The sequence below is a fragment of the Elgaria multicarinata genome, chromosome 6 (genome assembly GCF_023053635.1).
Source record: "Elgaria multicarinata webbii isolate HBS135686 ecotype San Diego chromosome 6, rElgMul1.1.pri, whole genome shotgun sequence".
Classification (NCBI taxonomy): Eukaryota; Metazoa; Chordata; class Lepidosauria; order Squamata; family Anguidae; genus Elgaria; species Elgaria multicarinata.
The window spans coordinates 3,686,230-3,711,046 of NC_086176.1; the positions used below are offsets into that span (position 1 = coordinate 3,686,230).

Genomic DNA, 24,817 nt, shown 5'->3' on the forward strand with positions numbered 1-24,817 from the left:
CTGGAGGAGAATGAGGATTAAAGGGGTGTACAAGCGGGATTGCATTAACTATGCTACAAAGCAGTGTTTTAATTATTATGTGGCTTATGCCAACTTGGCTTTATTTTCATTCATACAGTGCAAAATAATTTAAGTAGTTCATATTTTGTTTCAAGGAGGTAGAATTAAATGATGCTGTTACCATTTTATAAACTTACCAAAACTATCTAGGGAGTTTGGCTAAACTGGAATTTAAACCCCATCACAATATGTACATTTCCCTGGATCAAATTACCTCACTAACTTCCATTCTGTTGTTACTGCTGGTGGGTATTGTCAGCACTAATGTGTGTTAATTTTGCATTTCAGGTCTTACATTTGATGAAAGAGACTTAATTGAAGTAGCTTTTCGTCAAGGAGTGCTACGAGTCCTAGTAGCGACGTCTACACTTTCTTCTGGGGTGAATTTGCCTGCACGACGAGTAATTATCCGAACCCCTGTGTTTGGGGGCAGATCACTGGATGTCTTGACATATAAGCAGATGGCTGGTAGAGCTGGAAGGAAAGGAGTAGATACCATAGGTAAGTGAAATTTGATCCCTTTATCTGTTTGTTTGTTTGCTTGTTCATAAGGTAAACACATTTCTTGTGGCATAAACACATTTCATGGGCTAGTACCCATTTTATCAGATACATAAAGTGATCCATAAAATTGGTAAAGATACAAAGGGGATTCCCATATAATGTCACAAAGGCTAACAAAAGATAATAGTATGTATGACACAATTCCTTTATGATAAGAAGAGAGCAACAATGCAGTCAAAATGCAAAGGAAATAAATGCAAACCTCAGAGCTTAATGCTGATACCCATGTTTCAAGCTAGAATGCTCTTTGACATTTATTTATTTATTTATTTATTAGATTTCTATACCGCCCAATAGCCGGAGCTCTCTGGAAAGAACGTGCATATCAAGGAATAATATATAAAATATTTGGCGGCAAACAGCAGATTTTTTTGCCGCTGCCTGATTCAGTTGTAGGATGATGATGATGATGATGATGATGATGATGATGATTTATTGCATTTTTATACCGCCCAATAGCCAAAGCTTCCTGGGCAGTTGGCAGCAAGACTGAAATCTGGGAAGGTCAAAAGGGACCCCGGACCCCTTGAAGTTGCCCATCCTTATTTTAACAGAAAAGTGTGTGTGTGTGTGTGGAGGCGGAACATTTCAGTTTTTTCTACTTACCAATTGGGTAATAGCAAAAAGCTGAAAGTCTTCTGAAGTTATAAATATTAAGACATATCTCTCTAGCCATTTTCTAGCCTAAACTCTTAGTTTCAAGTTTATTTTAGTTAAGAATCCAACAAGTTTTTTCAATAAACTCACTTGCACTTATTGGTTCTTTTCTTTGGATCTTGTGTAGAATTAGCATTTAAAAAAACCCACCTTAGGCAGTTTGCCAAATATTGTAATGCTTACAGCTATGTAAGCATTACTTTATGAATTAGACCAATAACAAAAAACAGAATTGTGTTAATAATTGTTTTCCAGAAGATGACAGAGTCCTATTGCACCCAGTATTTGTGCAAAGAGAGGCCCCTCAGTTTCTTTAAGGATCTTCATTACGGAGCACTTTTGATCTGTGACATTACAATGATTGCTTATTGGTCTCCATTGTCCTCCTGAATGGACCTCTTTAGAGATGACTGTTGGTGCCCCACATGTTCAGTTCATGGTGTTCTTGGCTATGGTCAAACCACAGATGGTCAGTTGATCAATTAGCTGACAATATTTGACTTGTTTGTTGCCCAATAGCCAAACTCTAATCTTGTGTCATAGTAGTATACAGAGCCAGATGCATCCAAGACCTAGTAGAATTGGTGTGTCCCATGGGCACAGATTGTTCCCAACTTGTCCCTTGTTGGTTGTTTTTATGCTCTTTATGATTTTAATTTTTGTGAACCGCCCAGAGAGCTTCAGCTATTGGGCGGTATAAAATTGTAATAAATAAATCTACAAAGATCTTGCCATTCTCCACCTGACTTGCTGATTGAATCACTGTTCTGTGTCTCAATAGGAGCCACTGTTTTTTTTTTCTGGGAGAAAATGAGCAAGCTATAGTCAGGGAACATTGGTGGTAGGGGAGTGAAATATCTCTCTCTTCTCTGAAGAATGGTTGCCCTTGTTTGCTGGATAAATGTTCTTGCAGCTACTTGACCAAGCTGGTCTTTTGTTCCTTTCCAGTTCTGATTTGATAATGAAATTACCTAATTAAAATGCACAGTATGACCCTTGCTTGCGTTGGTTATTAAACCTATGCAAAAATTTCCTACCTCAGTTTAAAATGGTGTGTGTTGATAGGTGAGAGCATTCTGATGTGCAAGCCCTCTGAGAAAGCAAAAGGAATTGCTCTGCTTCAGGGCTGTCTTAAGCCAGTGCACAGCTGTTTGCTCAACGGAGAAGGGATTACTTCCAGTATGATACGAGCAATCCTTGAGGTATGTGATGTATTTGCTAAGAGAATAAAACTTCCCTTCAGAATCCATATATTAATATTTATTACTTACAAGCTTTGGGTTGTTTGAGTGAAGTTGCTCAATATGTCTGTAGAAATTCTTTCTCTTTCAGCAGAAAGTTGGACTTCAGCCTGTTTCACACATTCAACCAGTTGAGGGTCATCTCTCTCTCTATCTCTCTCTGTTGAAGAAGCTGGCTGATGCCCCACCACTGTGTGTATGTAACAAAATGGATGAAATAGGCATTTCAATCATGGACCCAATTTCAGAGACCCTTCCCTTTTGAATAAGTCTGGGGCTTAAGCTGCTTAAATCAAGGCTTAAAGGCCCACCTATAGAGCAGTGTGCGTGTTGCGGCCCTCCGATTTGTGGCCTGTAATTCCTCACCATTGGCTATGCTGGCTTACACTGATGGGAGTTGTAAATTAAAACATCTGGAGGGCCACAAGTTGTATCTGGGTGAACATAAATAATTACAATATAGAAAACACCATATTTATATCCACTCCATTATTCTAGATAAAATTAGTTCTGTTAACTTGAAAAATGGAATGTATTCTAACAATAGTTCAGCACAAATCTTCTCTTAATAATCCAGCAGATTGCTGGAGAACATTGCAATTTTTATGCTGTTTTTAGCAGTATTTGAGCATTTGTGTGATGCCACCTTGCAATCCTTGGGAAATCTCACATTTTCAGGAACAAACAAAAAGGCATAACTTATCTACTAGTGGAATTATTTGTATATAAAGTATGTTTTGTGCACATGGAGTTCATTTATGCATGGAGACTCTTGTGAATGAAGAATAAAGAATAGTTTATTATGAAATACCATGTTTCAACAAGGGAAAAAATACATTGAAAAGAAATATGTTTCTGAACCACATTTATTAATCTTGATCTCATTTCCAAAATGTCAATCCATATGTAGCTAAAACAGGACAGAGAGAGAACTACCAAAAAAAAAAAAACACCTTGTGGGGGTGGGGGGATAAGCCCCCAAACAGTTCAGTGAAGACAGAGCATGCTCAGTGGACACAGATTCTTGGATATCTGTTGGAAGGGGGAAATGGGGAGGGGGAATGGAGTGGACTATGCAGCAAGAAGGCAGGACTGCTTGCAGTCCTGAATAGGAGCACTCTGTGCTACAATATATATTACTGCAGGATACATCTTATACGTTATTGGTGTTATTAAGCAACCAAAATAAGTGAGTAATAAAATGCACTACTATGAAAGAAGATAAACAATGGAGAGAAGTTTTACAGCAGACCTCGCTGGGCAGGAAGCAAGATGGTGGAGCCCCATAGAACTGAGGGGATGGAATCTCTCCTTGCAGCAAGAGGAAGAGAAGGGAGGTTGTCGTTGGTGAGTCTCTACTATGAGGCAAAGATCTGTCAGCTTGAGAAGCATCTTGTTTCCCAGGAGCATGGATTGGAGATGTGATAAAATGGCTGCTGACACTCAATCTGCTCTTGCTCATCCATGTGGGAACAAATGATATTGCCAAACACAGCTATGGCTGCATGGGGTTGGAGTATGAATCTCTAGGAAGGAAGCCCAAGAATTTGGGGGCTGAAGTGGTGTTCTCATCCACCCTTCAGGTCCATGGAAGAGAACATGAAAGGAAAAGAAGAATTCTACAGGTGAACAAATGGCTACACCGTCATAGCTGTGTTTAACAAGATAGTGTTGCCAGGAGAGATTTGGTTTCTGGGAGCACTTTTTGGACGAAGGGCTGCTGGCAGGAGACGGATGGACCTCATGAAGTCTGGGAAGCATGTGTTGGCCCGAAGAGTAGCAAGTTTGATCAGGAGGGTTTTAAACTGAATCCTTTGAGGGATGGAGACAAAAGTCCAGAGGTAAGAGGTAAGGTTTAGAGATAAGGACCTATGCAGGTCCTTAGCAAGAATGAGGGAACAGCTCTAGCGAGGCTGAAGTTAATGGCTTTCGGTGCCTTTATGTTATGCTCAGAGTATGGGAAGCAGGATGAGTTTGAACACGAACCCAACAGATAAATATGACTTAACTGGTAGAGCTGAGAGTTCGTGGGATGACTCCCACAAGTGAAATATAGCGATGGAAGGATTTGACTTGTTCCAAAAGAACAGAAATCATAGAAATTGGGGAGGAGTTGCACTATATGTTTGAAATGTACACACCTGCACAGAAACTAAAGGGAGTGAATGTGGCGGCCCTTTTCAAAGCATCTGGGTTGAAATCGAGGAAGGGATAAAAACAATACTGTGGATGATGCTTTCTAAAAGCAAACTGCAGATACTTCAAGGAAACTTATTAGTAAAGGGGAACTTTAATTACCCTGATATCTGTTGAGATGCGAACTCTGCCACTAGCGGTCTCTCCAAGAAATTCCTGACTTGCTTTTCTGACAACTTTCTCCTTCAGAGGTTGGAAGAAAGAACAAGGGGGATCAGCCATCCTTAACTTGGTTCTGACTAATAGGGAAGAGTTAATTGGGAAGAAAGTAGCAGGAACTACGGGGGAAAGTGACCTTGTAATGCTTTGGTTCTTGATTTTATGAAATACTGAAGCTGAGTGTAAAACAATACCTTGGATTTCAGGAAAGCTGATTTTAATAAACTCTGAACAATGATAGGTAGGATTTCATGGCAGGAAGAGAAGTTCAAGAGGGAATGGAACTGTTGAAAAGGGAGGTACTAAAAGCTTAATTGGAAACAATCTCAATAAAGGCAAAAAATGGAAGACCATCGAAGAAGACTATGTGGCTACACAAAAAGTTTAGTGATGAACTGAAAATCAAAAAGTACGCATCTAGGAGGTAAAAAGAGAGAAAGGCTCATTAAGACATGAACAGGCAAGTGGTCTGGAGGAGGGCTCTTACAGTCATGTTACCCCCTTTTAAGGCAATGCAAAGGCGAGGAACATTCTTCTTTGTGGTCTCTGTGCATCACACTGATGGGCTCTGCGCCTGCGCGGAGACTGAATCGGGAAACTTCCATAGCCTAGAGTTTTGGCGGGAACCCCTCCCCCTCCTATATATATATGGCTGAGGTTCCCTCCCTAATCCCTCAGTTCTTCGTTGACCGCCATTGTGGTAGACTCAACTTAGGGACTTCTCTGCTTTGCAGCGCTTAGAGTTTATATTTTGCTTCCTCTTCTACTTTCTATCACCTCGTATTTCTTCTTTCTGGTTTTGCGTCTTTATTTTTTCTTCGGGTATTTTAGTTTTGTTGCGATCCTTGATCGCCTGGTCTTAGCGCATGGCCATTAAGGCCCTGTTCCAAAAGTGTGTCCGTTGCGGGAGCAAACTTCCCTGTCGGATGGGCATTCCTTGTGTGTTTTATGCCTTGCTGAAGGGCATATTGTACAGACCTGCCACCATTGCATGGCCTTCACCAGGCAGACTAGGAAGCATCGTGCTGATCGACTACGCGCCTTACTTTGGGACAAAGCTCTCCGAGCTGTTGAGACACATCCCAAAAAATCGAAGACACCCATGGAGACGCCTATACTGGAAGAAGCAAACGCACAACATGGCCTTAGAATTGTTCAGGTCTCGCCGACCCATTCAGCTTCAGGCCCTACTCTTATCCATGACCCATCTACCCCTGCTCGGCCAACCAAGCCATCAAAAAAGACTAAAAAAACTAAGCATGTAGATAGTCAAAAGAAAAAGCGGAAGAAGAGACATCACTCATCTCCTTCCCACACACCACGGCGCTCACCAGCACCGCTCCCATCTCCTCGACCGATAAGACCGTCCATGCCGCTCCCGGTACCGACGCTGCTCCCGGTACCAGCCCCAGCCATTTCGATACCGACTGCTTCGGTATCGGAGGGGGAATTGGTGGGATCAACATCACCAGCCATGGCAGCAAGGGCTATGTTACCACCCTCGCCTGACAGCAGCCCCCAACCTCCACCCCACCGGAGAAGGGAGTGGAACAATCACGGTACCGTGCGGAAAGGTCTAGATCCCCTCGCGCGGAGTGTGATAGATTTTAGCAATACTCCTATAACTATAGGAGGGACTGGCCGCCGTGGGAATATTACCGTCCTCCACAGTATGAATACGAGGCTAGCCGATATCCTCCTTACTATATGCCTCCGTACCAGTGCAGCAATATTTCACCGCCAAGGCACGGACAAGAATTTCTCTTACTTTCATCAGTGTTGAGGTATCAGGACATTCCACCGCCGAAGCGCAGAGAATATAGCAGCCTACCACCTCCACCACCCGCTTTGATACCGCACAGGGAACCAGCCCTAACCTCGGTACCGAACCAACCCAACTTACCTGCAATTGAAGACGCAGCACGCGGACGGGCAGACATCGACTCCCGTGACTCCCCTTCCGACGACTATCAATCCGATTCTCATTCGGAGTCCTCTGTAGCCCCGTCGACACTGTCCCCAGACGTATTAGTGGAGTCACAAGACCCTCCTTCACCACCGGAAGATGTAGTGAATTTCTCTGACCATATCCTCCGAATGGCGCAGATGCTGGGTCTAGAGGTACAAAAACAAATAGATAGACCTAAAGACCCAGTTTTCGATGCGGTGACAACAGAGACTGCAACTTCGGTAGCTATACCCTACCTTCCAACACTGTTACAGACTGCTCAACAGTCATGGAAGAATCCATCCTCCTTAATTCCAGCATCAAAAAAACTTGAGAACATGTTTAAGGTACAAGAAGGGGATGTCCCGTTTCTTTTCGAACACCTGTCACCTAACTCGGTCATAGTAGAATCAGCACAGGGCAAGTCACATAAAATCCACGCTGCCACAACAGGCTCTGAACAACAGACCTTACCGCTACCACCACTTCTTATGGGGCGATACAGGCTCTATTATTATTATTATTATTTATTTATTTATTTATATAGCACCATCAATGTACATGGTGCTGTACAGAGTAAAACAGTAAATAGCAAGGCCCTGCCACATAGGCTTACAATCTAATAAAATCATAGTAAAACAATAAGGAGGGGAAGAGAATGCCAACAGGCACAGGGTAGGGTAAGCAGGCACAGGGTAGGGTAAAACACCAGACCCGGCCACAGCTACTCCCTACTCAAGCCAAGCACCACCACTTGGTACGCCTGAGGCAAGGGATAATAACCACCTTCCTCCAAACTATGTGGAGAAAGGGGTTTAAAATGGAGAGAGATTTTAATATATATAATAATGCGCTGTGAGTTATATCTGCTTAGGTGAATAGTCAGAGTGGGTGTTAAATGTGTAAACTTAAGATGATAAATGCCAAACAGACACGTGGGCTTTTTGTGGTAGTTTAAAAACAAAACAATCAAAATTTATTTTTAAAAGTTCATAAGCTTTGTTTCAAATAACATTTAAAAACCTTTTTGAAACCTTTCATACAATCCGGTCACTCATTCACATTCGCGCTTTCCTTTTTCCTCACACAATCACTCTTGAACTTTCTTTATTCTCAGTATTGATTAATATACTTCCACTACGTGCACACCACACACACCCTAAAGACACCACTCACTACACTGACCCTCAAATTTCCCAGAACTTAAGTACCCTAAACACAGAGAGCACTACAGACTGTAAGAGTACCTAACAAGTCTCCCTGAAAAGCTTTCCTGAAAAGAACCTTGAAAAGATCCACCAATCGCCTCAGTCATTCCCTTATATATCACTCCTCCCCCTCCCAAGACATTCTAACTCCACCCACTCAGACCAACATTCTAAAAACCACAGACTTATAAACTGCAGACATACATTTGGAATTGACTTCTGGGGTGTAACACCACACACGCCTCTCCAGTGGATAAAGAAGGAAGACGGTTAGACTTCGTAGGACGTAAAGTCTACACTTCAGCATCATTAAGTATGAGAGTGGCTAATTATCAAGCCACAATGGCTCGATACTAACTCTTTTTATGGGAAAAGATAGATGACCTCCCTGAGGACCGTAGAGAATTGGCCAGGGTGTTCCAAAATGAAGCATCCAAATTGGCCAGGTTACAGATACATTCTGCTAGACACCAAACTGACTGCGGTACCAGAGCCATGATGGCCGCCATCGCGTTGCGCAGGCATGCATGGTTAAGGTCCACATCCCTATCTCAAGAAGCGCGAACTAGAAGACCTTCCGTTCGACGGACTTGGACTGTTCCATGCTGATACAGACAACACTATGGACTCCGTCCAAAAGACTCGCACAACTGCGAAAAAGATGGGGTTAACCCAACCTCAAGAAAACTTTCAGCAACGCCCCTGGTATTGACAACAGTACCAGCCAGCCAATAGATTCCGTTCTGATCGTAATTTTAGACAACAACCATCACAGCAAGGGAAAAGAACTCACTACGGATCTGGAAAGCTCCCTACTTACCGCAAAAGACCAGACTTTCCAAAGAAACAGCGCCTTTGACTTTCCCCACGACTTGCAAAGCGAACAACCTGTCTTCTTCAATGGTCACCTTTCAAAATTTCAACACGCATGGGACTCTATCACTACAGACAAGTGGGTGCTCAGCATCATAGAAGAGGGTTACTGCATAGAATTCGACAACCCCCCTCCCTTCACAGGGATAAAAGTCACAAAACCATCACTAGCACTTTCACAAGAGGTAGATACCCTATTAAGAAAGGGCGCTATTCAAGCTCTATACCACCATGAGCTGAACAACGGGTTCTACTTGAGATATTTCACCGTTCCAAAGAAGGATGGAGGTCTTAGACCCATTTTAGACCTCAGAGAGGTCAACAAGTTCATTACAACCCCAAAATTCAGAATGGTCACCCTCACAGCGATCGCCCCACTCTTGGCCAAAGGAGACTGGTTTGTCACGATAGATCTACGAGATGCCTACTTCCACATCTCTATACGAGAGGACAGTCAACAATATCTTCGCTTTGCAATAGTGAAAGAAGCTTTTCAATTTCTAGTCCTACCCTTTGGCCTGGCAACTGCACCACGGGTATTTACAAAATGCATGACAGTGGTATGCGCCCACCTGAGAACACAAGGAATACAAGTCTACCCATACATAGACGACTGGCTTTTGGTATCAAAAACATATTGTCAACTCAGATACCACCTCAACGTCACTCTCCAACACCTAAAGGACCTCAGCCTTTGTGTCAACACAGAAAAATCAGTCCTTCAACCCACTCACACTATCTGCTTCATTGGGATAGACATCGATTCCATTGTGGGCCGGGTTTTTCTTCCCAGCCACAGGGCTCAAAACCTTTCTACCCTAGCTAAGAAGCTTCGATCACAACGCAAGACAACTGCCCACAAAATCCAAACAATGCTAGGGTACATGGCAGCAACAACATCAGTCGTACAGTTTGCAAGGCTTCACATGAGACACCTGCAAAACTGGTTTCTGCATGTCTACGACACCCACTCCAATGACCAACGCATCAGACTCCAAATACCTCCACACATAAAGCAGTCATTGAGGTGGTGGGAATACCACGACAATCTACTACGCGGAATTACATTTCAGAAACCGAACCCAACCAGGACAGTAATAACAGATGCATCACTACTAGGTTGGGGGGCACACTGCGGATCCCTCAAGATTCAGGCCCATTGGTCCCGAATGGAGGAGAGAAACCACATCAATTATCTAGAACTCTTGGCGGTACAGAGAGCACTAAAATCCTTTGTTACCGTCCTTCGGAATCGATATATTACAGTCGCGTCAGACAACACCACGGTCATCTTCTATTTAAACAAGCAGGGAGGGACCCGTTCCAGCCGCCTCCTGCACCTTACCATAAAGATCTGGCAGTGGTGCCAACCGCATACACTTGACAACAGTGTATATAGCCGGTCAAGACAACACCATTGCCGACCACCTCAGCCGCTCCATCAAGACCACTCACGAGTGGAGCCTTCACCACATCATAACGGCGATATTCGCCCACTGGGGAACACCCAACAGTCGACTTGTTTGCAACGAATCGCAATGCGGTATGCCGAATGTTCTACAGCCGCGCAGGGATCAGTCAGGGATCTCTCGGAGACACCTTCAGCATATCGTGGAAGGGAACCCTATTCTATCTATACCCTCCCTTCCCAATGATGACCAATGTCCTAACGAAAATAGAAGAGGACAACACAGACTGTATCCTTGTGGCACCTTGGTGGCCACGCCAACCTTGGTTCACAAAGCTACTTCTCCTCTCAGGGAACAGATTCTATCGATTCCCCCAGTGGCCAGACCTCCTGACAATACATCAGGGGAAGGTCAGACACCCCAGCCCCAACACGTTGGGACTGACAGCATGGAGGATCATACCTTAGTTCAAAACTCATTACTTGACCCTATACAACAGATCATTATGGAATCTAGGAAGCCATCAACTCGTCATTCCTATCTGACAAAATGGAAACGCTTTTCCACATTTGCCCAGCAAGCCGGTTTCGACCCATTAATCTGTTCTGTCACCCAAACCCTAAAATTCTTGTATCATTTACACCAGAGTGGCATTATTATTATTATTATTACTATTATTATTATTATTATTATTATTATTTTATTTATTTATTTATATAGCACCATTAATGTACATGGTGCTGTACAGAGTAAAACAGTAAATAGCAAGACCCTGCCGCATAGGCTTACATTCTTAAACTGAACTCCTTGAAGGTATATCTAGCGGCAATTTCAGCACACACCGGACCCTCTAATAAAATCACTATATCCACACATCCGCTTGTGAAGAGTTTTCTGAAGGGACTGGCAACACCATTGGCCCATCACGATCCATAGTACCGACATGGAGTCTATCAGTAGTACTTCATGCCCTTGCAAAGGAACCGTTCGAGCCATTGGCAAAAGCGAACCTTAGACTCCTTTCTCTCAAAGAGGCGTTTTTAGTTGCAATAACGTCAGCTCGAAGTGCTGGAGAACTCGCAGCCCTAAGAATAGACCCACCCTACCTCACCTTTCATAAGGACAAGGCAGTGTTACACCCAGACATAGTCTTCCTTCCTAAAGTGGTCTCAGACTTCCATTTGGGACAAGACATTGTCTTACCCTCCTTTTTCCAGCCCCCATCAACCCAATTAGAATGCACCCTGCATTCCTTGGATGTCCGTCGAGCTCTCGCCTTTTATAAAGTGAGAACAGAGTCATTTCAGAAATCTCCCAGACTATTCATATCATACGCAGGCAAATCAAAGGGATTACCTGTTACGTCTCGGAGATTGGCAACTTGGGTGGTACAGACGATCAAACTCGCTTACGAACTCGAAAACCTGTCAATACGGTCACAAGTCAACGCCCACTCTACCAGAGCAGTGGCAACCTCGGTGGCATTTGGGAAGGGGGTCTCATTGCCCACTTTGTGCAGGACAGCTACTTGGGCGAAACCTTCCACTTTCAAAAGACACTATCGCCTCGATGTACGTGCCAGAGAGGATTGCACCTTTGGTCGAGCGGTACTGTCAGAGATTCTCCACTAAAGACACCATCCCACCTCCAAGGTATGTTAGCTTGCTAATCGCCCATCAGTGTGATGCACAGAGACCATGAAGAAGAAAGTCAGGTTGCTTACCTGTAACTGGAATTCTCCAAGTGGTCATCTGTGCATTCACACAACCCACCCGCCAGCCCCACTTGGTGTTTATACATATGGGTGAAGCATTTTCATGTGATGTAATACCATCCTTGTGCCATATCCCTATGCATGATGGTACCCTTGTTTCATCACTTGGTAATGAAGGCCACAATGTCGGTCTCCTAGAAACTGAGGGATTAGGGCAGGAACCTCAGCCATATATATAGGAGGGGGAGGGGTTCCCGCCAAAACTCTAGGCTATGGAAGTTTCCCAATTCAGTCTCCGCGCAGGCGCAGAGCCCATCAGTATGAATGCACAGATGACCACTCGAAGAACTCCAGTTACAGGTAAACAACCTGACTTTCTCTGTTTAGATCTACCTTCATCTGAGCCTATGGACACACTTTGCACATGAACTCTTCTTCTTATCTAATTGGAACTTTGGATTGCTAAGGATTTGTCATGAGAAATACTGTGATGTTTTTCATAGACTTTGAACTTGCATTTTGTAATGGGTTGTGTGTCTTCCTTGTTGTCAGCCCAGATTGCTGGCAGGCTGGCCTTGATCCTGACTTTTGGACATTTCACTACCTGGACTCATGCAGCTAGTTACGAAGGCAAAAGCTATGGCATGGAACTCTCTGCTTGTGTGGACTTACTCTTGGTCTTAATAGGCCTCGCTCATGTAGCACAGAGATCCTAATGAAGGTTCTAGGTTGGATTAAGTCTCTGTGTAGATTTGTTTGGGCCTTTGATAAAACTCTTACCTTTGATTGCCTGGGAAAGGTGACCCCACAAATTATTTAGTTCTTTGTGCTGTTTGTGGAAATTTGTGTCTTTGGTTGTCTGGAAATGGAGATGACCCCAGGAATTATTCTAGTTACTGACTGTTGACCTTGATTGCCTGAGAATGATGACTCCAGGGATTGTGAGCCCCTTCTCCTATGTTTTGAGCCACAGTGCTCTGACCTTGGATCTTGGAATCTGCACTCTCCCCCTTTCTGCCCTCCCCTTCTTGGGGAACTTGACCTTGGAAAAGGGGTAAGGGTGTGCTCCAGTGGGTGGGGATGGGAAGAGACTGGTATATGAGCTATCCTGAGGCCTCTCCAGACTTCTTCCCATCCCCTATGGAATGCCCAGGCTAGACAGGCAAAAAAGCCCATCTAGTGAAAATGCAGAGCAGGAGGAGTAGCAGAGGTGACACTTGTCTCTGCTGCTCCTCCTACTCTGTGTTGGATGCTCGTAAGCCTCTAAATTTGGAGGATTATGAGCATCATGGGTGGAAGTCTTATGATTGCGTCCAAAGTCTTAGGAGGAAAGATTGAGGGAACTGGTATGTTTAGACTTGAGAAGAGAAGACGGGGTGGAGTAGGGGTGGTAAACTGTAGCAGTCTTCAAGTATTTAAAGGGTTGTCACACTGAAAAGGACACTCACTACTATCGTTCTACACTCAGCATTTTGAACACACACCTTTCCAACAGAATTATTCACCACTTAATTTTATTTTGAATATAATTTACGGAGGTAATGATGATTGATGAATGGGAGTAATAAAGTGAAGGTAAATTGATTATATTTGTGGAGCAGGAACTGGATAGGAATTGGGAAATCAGTTGGAGGTGACTGTCAAACTTTTGGAACTCCCATTCAGTGCAAAAGTTGTTGCTTTTTAGGGCTGTTTATGTGAAGGCTCACGAAAAATCTACCATCCACTCTTGGTGCATTTTTTCCACACCTGTTCATAGCCATTGCAAATTATGTGTCACTGAAAAGGACGTGCTGATTTGGGATGATTACAAAATTACAAAAACTGCTGAAAAGCACTGTTAGAGCCAGTATCTGGTTTTGGCTGCCAGGATGGGAGTTTTTTTGCAGATCATAACTGAGTATATGGGTAAATGATTAATACTGCTCTCTTTCATGTTTCAAAGTTTTATCACTCTATGAGTAGTACACAATTAATGAACCCATTTCACTACTCATCTAATCCAATCCTCTGCTCAATGCAGGATCTGCAGTGTAAGATGCAACTATGTTATCCCTGACAGATGGCTGTCCAGCCTTAAATACTTCCAGCAAAGGAGAGCCTACTACCCCCTAAATAAGTCTGTTCCACTGTTCAACAGCTTAGACCAGTGGTTCCCAAACTTTTTCAGGTAACTGCCTCCTTGGTTCCACAAACTCATGCCCAATGCCCCTTGCACGCGGCCCCTTTAAATGGGAAGCACCCGCCGCAGGCTTGCCAAGGGAGGGAAGGAAAAGAGAGCAAACGCCTCTGTTTTGCAGCCACTGTGGTGGCTTCTTCATTAGCGTTTTGGTGCTTTTGAAACATTTCAATTCACCGTTAAAAGGACTCTTCTTAAACGGTATTAATACATGTGTGGATTCTTCCCCTATATGGCTTGGGGCCAAACTACCTTCTCCCATAAAAATGCCCCTGGGTTTTAAGACCTTCTGGAGAAGCGCTTCTCGGAAAAGACCACCTTGAGCACCCCCCTGCTGCCTCTTTGCCTCTTAGCGCCCCCCCTGCCACACCCTTGCCTCTTAACGGCCCCCTATGCAATCCCAACCCCCAAGGGGGCGGTACCACCCACTTTGGGAACCACGGGCTTAGACCATTAGGAAATTTTTCTAAATGTTGACCTGAAATCTACTTCCCTGTAATTTCCACCCACTGGTTCTGGAGCAACAAAGAACAAAGTCTGTGCCATCTTCTGTGCAAAACCCCTTCAGATATTTGAAAACCACTGTATTATCTTAACCTTCTCTTCTCTAGTACAAATATATTCAGCTCTTTCAACCATTTCTCATAGGGCTTGGTTTCAATACCACTCACCACCCTCATCAGAGGTGTCTGGACATGCTCCAGATTGTCAGTGTCCTTAATATGTGGTGCTTAGAACAGAATACAGCACCGCAGATGAAGCCTGAGCAGTGCAGAATAGAACAGGCTTCAAACGGGGCCTCATCATCCTAAGGGTGGTGGTACTGTATTAGCTCATTAACCACCCAAAATAACTCCCATTGGATAGCACTGTGCTGATGCAATGGAGATAGAGCAGAAAGATCTTTTCACTACCATGGAATAGGTTCTAAGATGGGCTCTGTCATGTTTCATTGGATTTAGCTTGGGTTTTCCTCCAGTGTTGCTCTAGGTCATTGACCAAGATATTCCATTGCCTTAAATCCCTCAAACAACCATTGAGCTTGAGCTCTGTGTTCTATAAGAGGATGCTTAGGAGTGATTGTATCAACCACGGCTTCAACAAGATTGCCAGCTATAGTGGCAGGAAAATCCCTCAAAACAGGGCTGGGAAACATATGGTCCTCCAGATGTTGTTGGACTGTAACTCATCATCCCTCACCTTTGGTTGTGCTGGCTAGGGCTGATAGGAGCTACAATACACCAACATCTGGAGGGCCATGTGTTCTGCTCAAAAGCACTCAAGAATCCTTCAGGATCCATTAGTCTCATGAGACAGACCAATTGAATAGATCCTCCAAACCTGCAGAGAATAAGAGTCTCAGTGAATTTACACTCTGTCAGGCAGTGATCTGATGTGTCCCTGACAATGGATTTTTCTCAAAACCTACCCACAGATCACCATCCTGACCAGAAAAAGGGTGTATGGATATTAAGACAGATCTATGGTTGTCATGGAAGCTATAAACTACTGAAGCACTCCTACCAAAGCAGCCCTCATCAGTTTGGGGGACTCCGACACCACTTCCGAGACCACCTCAGTCAGCTCAGGCAGGGAGACAGCAGGGTAACGGTACATCAAAAGAATCCTTATCCTTTCTCATTGTCCTATCTTCTGGTGCACGCACTCAGATGTTGGAAATTGGCAAGCAAGCTACCTCAGTAGGGGGAAGGACTCATAATATATCACTATGACTCCTTCTTCCTGCCCATCAGATCTATATTTTAGAATACTTGGACTAGAATGATTAATTAGGAACTAGAACTAAATTAAGGAACTAGAAACATCTGTTTTCTTTTTTTATATATATATATATTTTATTTATTACTACATAAAATACAAACCAACATAACAATTAACATACTAATACAACAAATTACTTGAATTTACAATTGTTATCCCATAATGCTTTATCATAACATAATCCCAAATAATTCAACAAATAACAAGTGCTCCCCCTTCCCTCCGGAATCATTCCTGTTTCCAAAATCTTAACACCTCTTCTGCTGGTGGTTTCCCACTTCCCTTAGAAAACACAAATATTAGGAACTGCTTCCAAATTTCCTCAAAATCATTCGTTTTTGCTATACCTTTTCTCACTTTTATGTTACATGTTAATTCCTTGATTTCTTTACTACCGTATTTTCCGGCGTGTAAGACGACTGGGCGTATAAGACGACCCCCAACTTTTGAGAAGATCTTCCTGGGTTAAAAAGTCATCTTATACTGGGCGTATAAGACGACCCCCAACTTTTGAGAAGATTTTCCTGGGTTAAAAAGTAGTCTTATACGCCAGAAAATACAGTACATTTAAAATCTTCTTGTAGTGAGAGTAATGTAACTCTTGCTGTTTCTTCTATTTTCATTCCAACAATTTCTTCAATCTCAGAGAACACCATCTTCCACAACTTTTGCACATATTTACATTCCCACCACATATGTAAATACGTTCCTTTTTCCACACAACCTCTCCAACACTTTGCTGAGTGCTGCTTGTTTATCTTATTTAATCTAACCAGGGTTAGGTACCACCTCCATATAATTTTATAATAATTCTCCTTTATTCTCACTGACATATTTCACAACACTCTTTGTCTCCATAGTCCTTCCCAACTCTGCTGTCCTATCTGTATCTTCAGATCTGTCTCCCAAACCGATTTTCCTACACTATCTATCAACCCTTTCTCAAGTAATATACTATATATTTGACTCATTAAACCTTTTGTCACTGTATTTTCTCCCTTATCAATTTCTTTTTTATCAATTAATTTCTCAAACTTCGACATCTCTCTACACTCTCCATTTTCTCTTACCCAATTTTTAGTTAATTGTTCCAATTGCCAATAATTTCACCAAGTTAATTTTCTATCTTTTAAAACCTCTTCCATCTCTTCTCTTGTATTCATCCCTCTTAACCATTCTCTTAATTTCATTTCATTTTTCTCTATTAAAACTTTACTTAATCTACTCTTTAAGTCCTCAGGGAAATTCTTTAACATTATTACAGTTAAAGGGGAGCTGCTCGGAAGCAACTCCTTTTTATATTTCCTCCAAATTTCCCAGTGGAACTTCAAGAGCGGATTACCTATATTTTCAACCCATTTTTTACCTCCTTCCTTAAAGAATACATTATCCAGATTTAATTCTATATTGCTTATGGTTTTATCCTCCATCCAATCCAAATCTCCTACTCCTAAAATTGCTTCTACAATATGTCTTAACCTATTTGCTACATAGTATAAGTTGATGTTTTGGAGTCCCAATCCTCCCTTTTTTTGGCTTAAATACCATTTACTCTTATTTATCCTACCTTTCTTTTTTGCATTACAGTAATTATTTATAATATTCTGCCAACTTTTTAACTCTAAATCTGAGATTTTTATTGGTAGCATCCTAAAAACAAAATTTATCTTTGGTAAAATCTTCATCTTTATTAATGCTATTCTTCCAAACCATGATAGGTTCAATCTTTTATATTTTTTCAATTTTACTAATATCTCTTTTTTCAGACCGCTTAAGTTCTCTTTTTCTAAATTTTCTAAATTTTTAGTAATTCTAATTCCCAAATATCTAATCTGTTCTTTAATTCCCATTTCTGTTTCTTTTCCTTCCCATTCCTTCTCCTCCTTTTAGTATAATTAAATAACATCAACTCTGATTTTGCCCAATTTATTCTTAACCCAGTAATTTCTTCAAATTCTTTCAACTGCTGTTTAATTCTTTCCATCTTTTCTACTGGATTTTTAATAGTTAACAATGTATCGTCCGCAAACATGTTCAGTTTTATTTTTTTAATACTACCTATCCCTTCTATCTCCCCACCTTCTCTTATTGCATTTGCCAATAATTCCATAACCAATACAAACAGGACAGGCGAGAGTGGACATCCTTGTCTTGTCCCTCTGGCTAGTCATATCTTATCTGTAACTCCATCATTTACTACCACTACGGCTGTATTTTAGGAGTATAACTGCTCTATTATAGATTTAAATTTATTTCCAAATCCCATTTTATTTAAAACCATCTTTAATGCTTGCTAACTCACACAATCAAAAGCCTTAAAAATATCTAGCGCTAAAATTCCCGCTTTAATCTTTAACTTTTTTATCCCCTGTATTGCATTTAAGACTCTTCCCACTAAATTATGCATTTGTCTGCCTGCTATAAATCCACATTGGTCTTCCCCTATATATTCAGATATTATTATTATTATTATTATTATTATTATTATTATTATTATTATTATTTATTTATTTATATAGCACCATCAGTGTACATGGTGCTGTACAGAGTAAAACAGTAAATAGCAAGACCCTGCCGCATAGGCTTACAATCTAATAAAATCATAGTAAAACAATAAGGAGGGGAAGAGAATGCAAACAGGTACAGGGTAGGGTAAGCAGGCACAGGGTAGGGTAAAACTAACAGTAGAAAGTAACAGTAGAAGTCTGCACAACATCAAGTTTTAAAAGCTTTAGGAAAAAGAAAAGTTTTTAGTTGAGCTTTAAAAGCTGCGGTTGAACTTGTAGTTCTCAAATGTTCTGGAAGAGTGTTCCAGGCGTAAGGGGCAGCAGAAGAGAATGGACGAAGCCGAGCAAGGGAAGTAGAGACCCTTGGGCAGGCGAGAAACATGGCATCAGAGGAGCGAAGAGCACGAGCGGGGCAATAGTGTGAGATGAGAGAGGAGAGATAGGAAGGAGCTAGACCGTGAAAAGCTTTGAAGGTTAACAGGAGAAGTTTATATTGGATTCTGTAGTGAATTGGAAGCCAATGAAGAGATTTCAGAAGCGGAGTAACATGGTCGGAGCGGCGAGCCAAGAAGATGATCTTTGCGGCAGAGTGGTGAACAGAAACCAACGGACTGATGTGAGAAGAAGGAAGGCCAGAGAGAAGAAGGTTGCAGTAGTCCAACCGTGAAATAACCAGCGCATGAACAAGCGTTTTGGCAGAAGAGACAGACAAAAATGATCGAATCCTGGAATTTATTTAATCGTTTTGCCAAAATAGTTGAAATTTTTTTAGCATCTTGATTTATTAACAAAATCGGTCTATATGAATTAGGGAGAGTCAAATCCTTATCTGGCTTTGGAATTAAAATTATTAACGAATGCTCCCATGATTCTGGAGTCCTCTCTCTTTCCAATATGGCATTATATAATTTCAATAATTTTGGCACTAATAATGATTTAAAAACTTTATAATACTCTGGTCCTAGACCGTCTACCCCAGGTGATTTACCCACTTTCAACTTCTCTATAACCTCTTCTATTTCACTTTGAGATATAGTTTTTTCCATTAATTCTTTATGCTCTTTTTCCAATCCCTTCTTTATATATTTTCCACATACACTTCCATCCCCTTCTTCTGAGTATCTTTTTCCTTATATAATTCTTTGTAAAATTCCTGAAATTTTTTTATTTTATCCTTCATTGTGTGACAAAAATTCCCTTGCTTATCTTTCACTATTCCTATCCCATTCTTGGCTTTTTCCTTTTGTGTGAGTCTAGCAAGCATTCTAGAATTTTTATTACTATTTTGGAAATATTCTCTTTTCATGTAAATTATTTTTTTCTGAACTTCTACATTTGTATTCTCTAATTCCTTTTTCATTGCTTGTAATTCTATTAAATTATGTTTATTTTTGGTTTGCCAATAATTTTTCTCCAAATTTTTTATCTCTTGCTCTAACCTTTCCTGCAGTACCACCTGTTGCTTCTTTAAATTACACATTTCCCTAATACAAATCCCCCTTGTTACAGCCTTCATGGTATCCCAAACAACTGCCGTCGTCATTCCTCCCTTTTCATTTATTTCCCAGGTTTCTGACAATTCCTTTTGCATTTTTCAACCACTTTGCTATATTTAAATATCTTTGTATTCAGTCTCCACCTTAACGCTTCTCTATAATCCTTTCTAACTGAAATCTAAACTTACCAATGCATGATCTGTTACTCTAATTACCCCTAATTCCATTCTACATATCTTAGTTGCAAACTCTCTAGAAACAAAGATATGATCTATCCTAGAATATGTATGATGGACTGGAGAATAGTAAGTAAAGCCAGGATCCGCCCCCATGAGAACTCGCCACCCATCAACAAAATCCTTTTCTTTAATTAGTTTGTTTAAAATAGTAATGTTATTCCTCTTTTCTGCACTAGTGGGGTTTGACCTGTCCACTCTGCTATCCATAACCATATTAAAATCTCCAGCCAAAATAACATATCCCTCCTTGAACTCTTCTATTTCTCTAAATAACTCTTCATAAAATTCTCTTTGTCTGTCATTTGGTGCATAGACATTAATCAAAGTATATATTTTTCCTTCAATTTGGCCTTCTTCAAAAGATATCTACCTTTCCCATCCTTTTTAATATTCCCCAGGGTAAATCCACTTCTTTTTGAAATCAAAATGGCCACTCCATTTTTTTTAAAGTCCCCAACGACTTTTCATAATAGACTGACCATTTCAGATGAATTTCATTTACCCCATCGTTACATTGGTGCGTTTCCTGCAAAAAAATAATATCAGAACCTTCTCTATTTAGCAATTGTTCAATTCTCCTCCTTTTCACGACTGCCAGACCCTTGACATTGAGCATTGATATTTTATATTCTTATCCGTATTTAGTTCTTTGATGCTCTTTCCGATCCCTTGTGCACTGAAACTCAAATTTACATACATAAAAACATAAAACCCCTTTCAAATCCCTCCCTCCCGCCCAACCATACTCCTCCCCGCCACCCTCCCTCCCATATCTTTCCCCCCCACTAAATCCCCGGCAGTCTAGCATTCCGGCCATTAATTATTAACCCTTGGGGGGGAATAAAGCCAGCAATCTAGAACCAGTAAGGCTTCTAATTAATTCAATACTGCTTATCATCTCAGTGTTGTCCAATTTACTTCCCACTAGCTGCAGCTCCTCCTTCTCCGCCGTCATCATCCTTTGAACCAGCGCCAGTGCCATCTCGGGGACCCAGATCTAAACTTTGGAGTAACTCCATCCCTTGCTGCAAAGAGGAAACCTTATAATGTTTCCCCTTATACGTAAACCGCAGAAAAACCGGGTAGCCCCAAGCATAGTTTATCGATCTTATCTTGAGCTCCGTTGTTATTGGCTTGACACTGTGTCTCCAATTTATAGTTTGTTGACATAGATCATTGTAAACTTGAACTGTAACTCCTTGAAACTTCAGCTTTCCCAATGATCTCAGCTCACCCATAAGCTGCTCTTTTTTGAAATAATTTGAAAATTTCAGCAGGATATCTCTTGGAGTTGAACCGCGTCTAAAGCCTCCAACCCTGTGAACGCGCTCCACATCATCTTCTCCAATTCCCAGGGTTGGGACCAGTTCTTTAAGCCAACGTGGCAAGATCTTTCTGAGGTCTTCCCCTTGCTTCTCCACAAAATTACGAAGACGAACTGATGATCTTCTGGTTTGATCCTCCAGAGAAATCAATCTTTTCTCGTGCTCATTAAATTCCAACTCATGCTTTTCCTGCAGCTGTTGCATTTGCTTTCCCATCTGATCCACTTCTGTTTTAAGAGACTTTATTTGCTTATCATTATTAGCAATCTCTGTAGCTAATTGATCCACACGCTTATTTATTTTTTCAGCTTGTTCATCAATTCTCCCAAAAATTGCTTCCTTTGTGCCCTTCAACAATTCTCTCAATTCCGCAACAGTTGCAGGCTGTGAGTCTGGCTCCGTGCCAGCTTTCGCAGCCATTTCCGACTCTCCTTCACTTTGTTCGCTATCTCCGTCAGAATCAGTTAATTTTTGGAGACGCGAAGCGGTGTTATTTGAAGGGTGTTTTCTCTGCCACTTAGATTTACCGACTTGTTTCTTTTTTGGTGGCATAGAAGGCAGCCAGGAACCCAGAGCCAGCAGGATTTAATATGATTATGCTTCTTATCATCATTATATTATCCACTTTACACCCCTCCCACTGCTGCACCTCTTTCTTCTTCATCATCACTCTTTGCGTCACCACCGGCTTCTCCTTGTGGACCCAAACCTAAGCTCTCAAGAAGCTCCATGCCTTGCTGAAAGGAAAAAACCTTATGATTTTCCTCCTTATATGAGAAACGCAGAAAAATCGGATATCCCCAAGCATAGGGGATTTTCCTCTTCTTCAATTCCCCCTTTATAGACTTGACACTGCGTCTCCATTCCAAAGTTTGTTGGCACAGATCATTAAAGACCTGCACTGTTGCTCCTTGGAACTTCAGCTCTCCCAATGCTTGTTCTTTCTTGTAATAGCTTGAAAATTTCACCAAAACATCTCTGGGAGTTGAGCCACTTCTGAAGCCACCAACCCTATGAATGCGCTCCACATCTTCTTCACTTAGTTGCAGGGTTGGGACTAGTTCTTTGAACCAGCTTAGGATGTCCTTCCTGAGGTCCTCGCCTTTCTTTTCCGCCATATTACGAACGCGCAGATTTGCTCTTCTCGAATTGTCCTCCAAGGAGATCAGCCTCTTATCATGATCATTAAATTTCACCTCTTGCTCATTCTGGGTCTTTTTAATTTCTTTAACTTGATCTTTCATCTGGTCCACCTCTGTCTTCAAAAAGCCTAATTGCTTGTCTCTTATGGCCATTTCTGCAGACAAATCATCCACCCTTTAATTAGTTTTGCCAACTTCCGTTTCAATTTTCATAAATAACTCATCTTTAAGTGCCTTTAACAGAGATGAGATTTGTTCCATCATCACTTCCTGCCCTGCTGGCTCTGAGCCAACTTTGGCAGCCATCTTAAGCTCTTTTGTTACTTTTGTGGATTCTTCTTGTTTGTCTTTTTGATTGTCCTCCTCTTCTGGCTCTAATTCGGCTACTCTTTGTAATCTCTTGATCGTGTTGTTTGAAGCGTGCGAGACCCACTTCGGTTTCACCGAAGGCTGCTTCTTGGGTGGCATATAGTCCCGCAAATACGGCTGGTGTTAGTTAGTTTCGCTTTTGACTCAGACAGTCAGCGAGCTCAGAGGGGTTTATTGCCGTGTTGAACAATTTTTACTGCTTGCTAAAGAAGGGGTGGCTATCAATCAGTCTCTCCCAACGCTGGCTTCTACCATTAAAATTCCTTTTGAGATAAGCACCGTCTGGGAGATTTCTTATGAAACCACTCTTTGAAGTTCTTAGCGGAACTTTCCTCCGCTTGCCCCCCTTACTTTGTCTCTGAATACTTGTTCGTTACTCAGCAAAATGCTTTATTCTTTAAATCCCCTTCTGCAGCTCAAAGCTTCCTACACATTCTTCACCGTTCTTCACCATTTCCAGCCCAGATAGTTTAGATGATAAGATTTTTTAAAACCTACTGACGGGCAGGAAGAATTTCTGCTACTGCTCCATTGGCACGCTGGCTTTCACTTTTAACATATACAATTGCCGTTTCGCAACTGAGCACTCTGGCGGGGGATTTATTGCCATAATTAAACAGTAGTTACTGAAGTGGGGTTATCACCATCAGTCACTCTCCTGACACTGGCTTTCTTCCAACAAGCTTTTCGTTCCAAAATAACACACTCCGTCAGAGAGCGTACTCAGAGAAATCAGCTTCTCTAGGCCCCCACTTTTCTACAGCGTAATTGTCCAGTTTCCCTTACTAAAACAATTCAATCTCCCCCCCCACCTTTCGCCCAGAGCTTTCCAAACACTTCTTTGCCACTTTTAGCCCTTCGCCACTTTTAGCCCGTTTACTTTAGATGATAAGTTTATTCGGACTCACCATTCTAGAGCAAAGAAAAGCCCTACTGGTCCATGTTGTCGCTGGCTCCGCCCCCTCAGAAACATCTGTTTTCAAGAATAAACAAATCATTAATTAAACTTAAGTATTTTTTGTATAAGAACCTGATTTAAAATTTGATTCTTTTAAACCTGATACACGATCAAAAGAGATATACACCTGTAAATAGAACAAAGATTAAAGGAATACCAACTGTACTACCTTATATTATAAAGCTGAGTTACAGTTACAAGCAAGTTACAACCCCTTCATGGCAAGCATCTTTAGTACGTAGTAGAGCACCCTTTCACTGTTATGACCTGCTGCAAACGAGATGCATAGCCAGACACCAGCTTCTGGCAGAGTTCCTCAGGAATCTTAGCCCATTCCTCATGAGCAATGGCTTCCAGTTCAGTAATATTCTTGGGTTTGCGTGCTGCAACCGCCTTCTTCAAATCCCACCCGAGATTTTCTATGGTGTTCAAGTCAGGTGACTGTGATGGCCACTGTAGAATCTTCCAGGACTTTTTCTGCATCCATCCAAGCCTTAGTGGAATTTGAGGTATGCTTAGGACCATTGTCCTGTTGGAAGGTCCAATGACGCCCAAGCTTCAGCTTCCTTACAGATGGCATGATGTTTTCTCCTAGGATTTCCTGATACTTCAATGAATCCATCTTGCCTTCCACACGCTGCAGGTTTCCAGTGCCAGAGGATCACCGAGCCACCACCATGCTTAATTGTAGGCAGAGTGTTCTTTTCAGCGTATGCTTCATTCTTCTTCCTCCAGACAGACCGCTGATCCATCGGGCCAAAAAGTTCCAGTTTTGTTTCATTACTCCACAG

At 41.8% G+C, this 24,817-nt stretch overlaps 1 protein-coding gene across 1 annotated transcript in view; it reads left to right on the plus strand.

Annotated features, from left to right (window-relative positions):
* POLQ (DNA polymerase theta) overlaps positions 1-24,817 on the plus strand; it is a 165,006-nt gene that overhangs the window by 21,417 nt on the left and 118,772 nt on the right. Inside the window, exons 9-10 of the mRNA XM_063128417.1 lie at positions 349-561; positions 2,347-2,483. Of these exons, the coding sequence (XP_062984487.1) occupies positions 349-561; positions 2,347-2,483 (350 nt within the window). The remainder of the gene's footprint in view (positions 1-348; positions 562-2,346; positions 2,484-24,817) is intronic.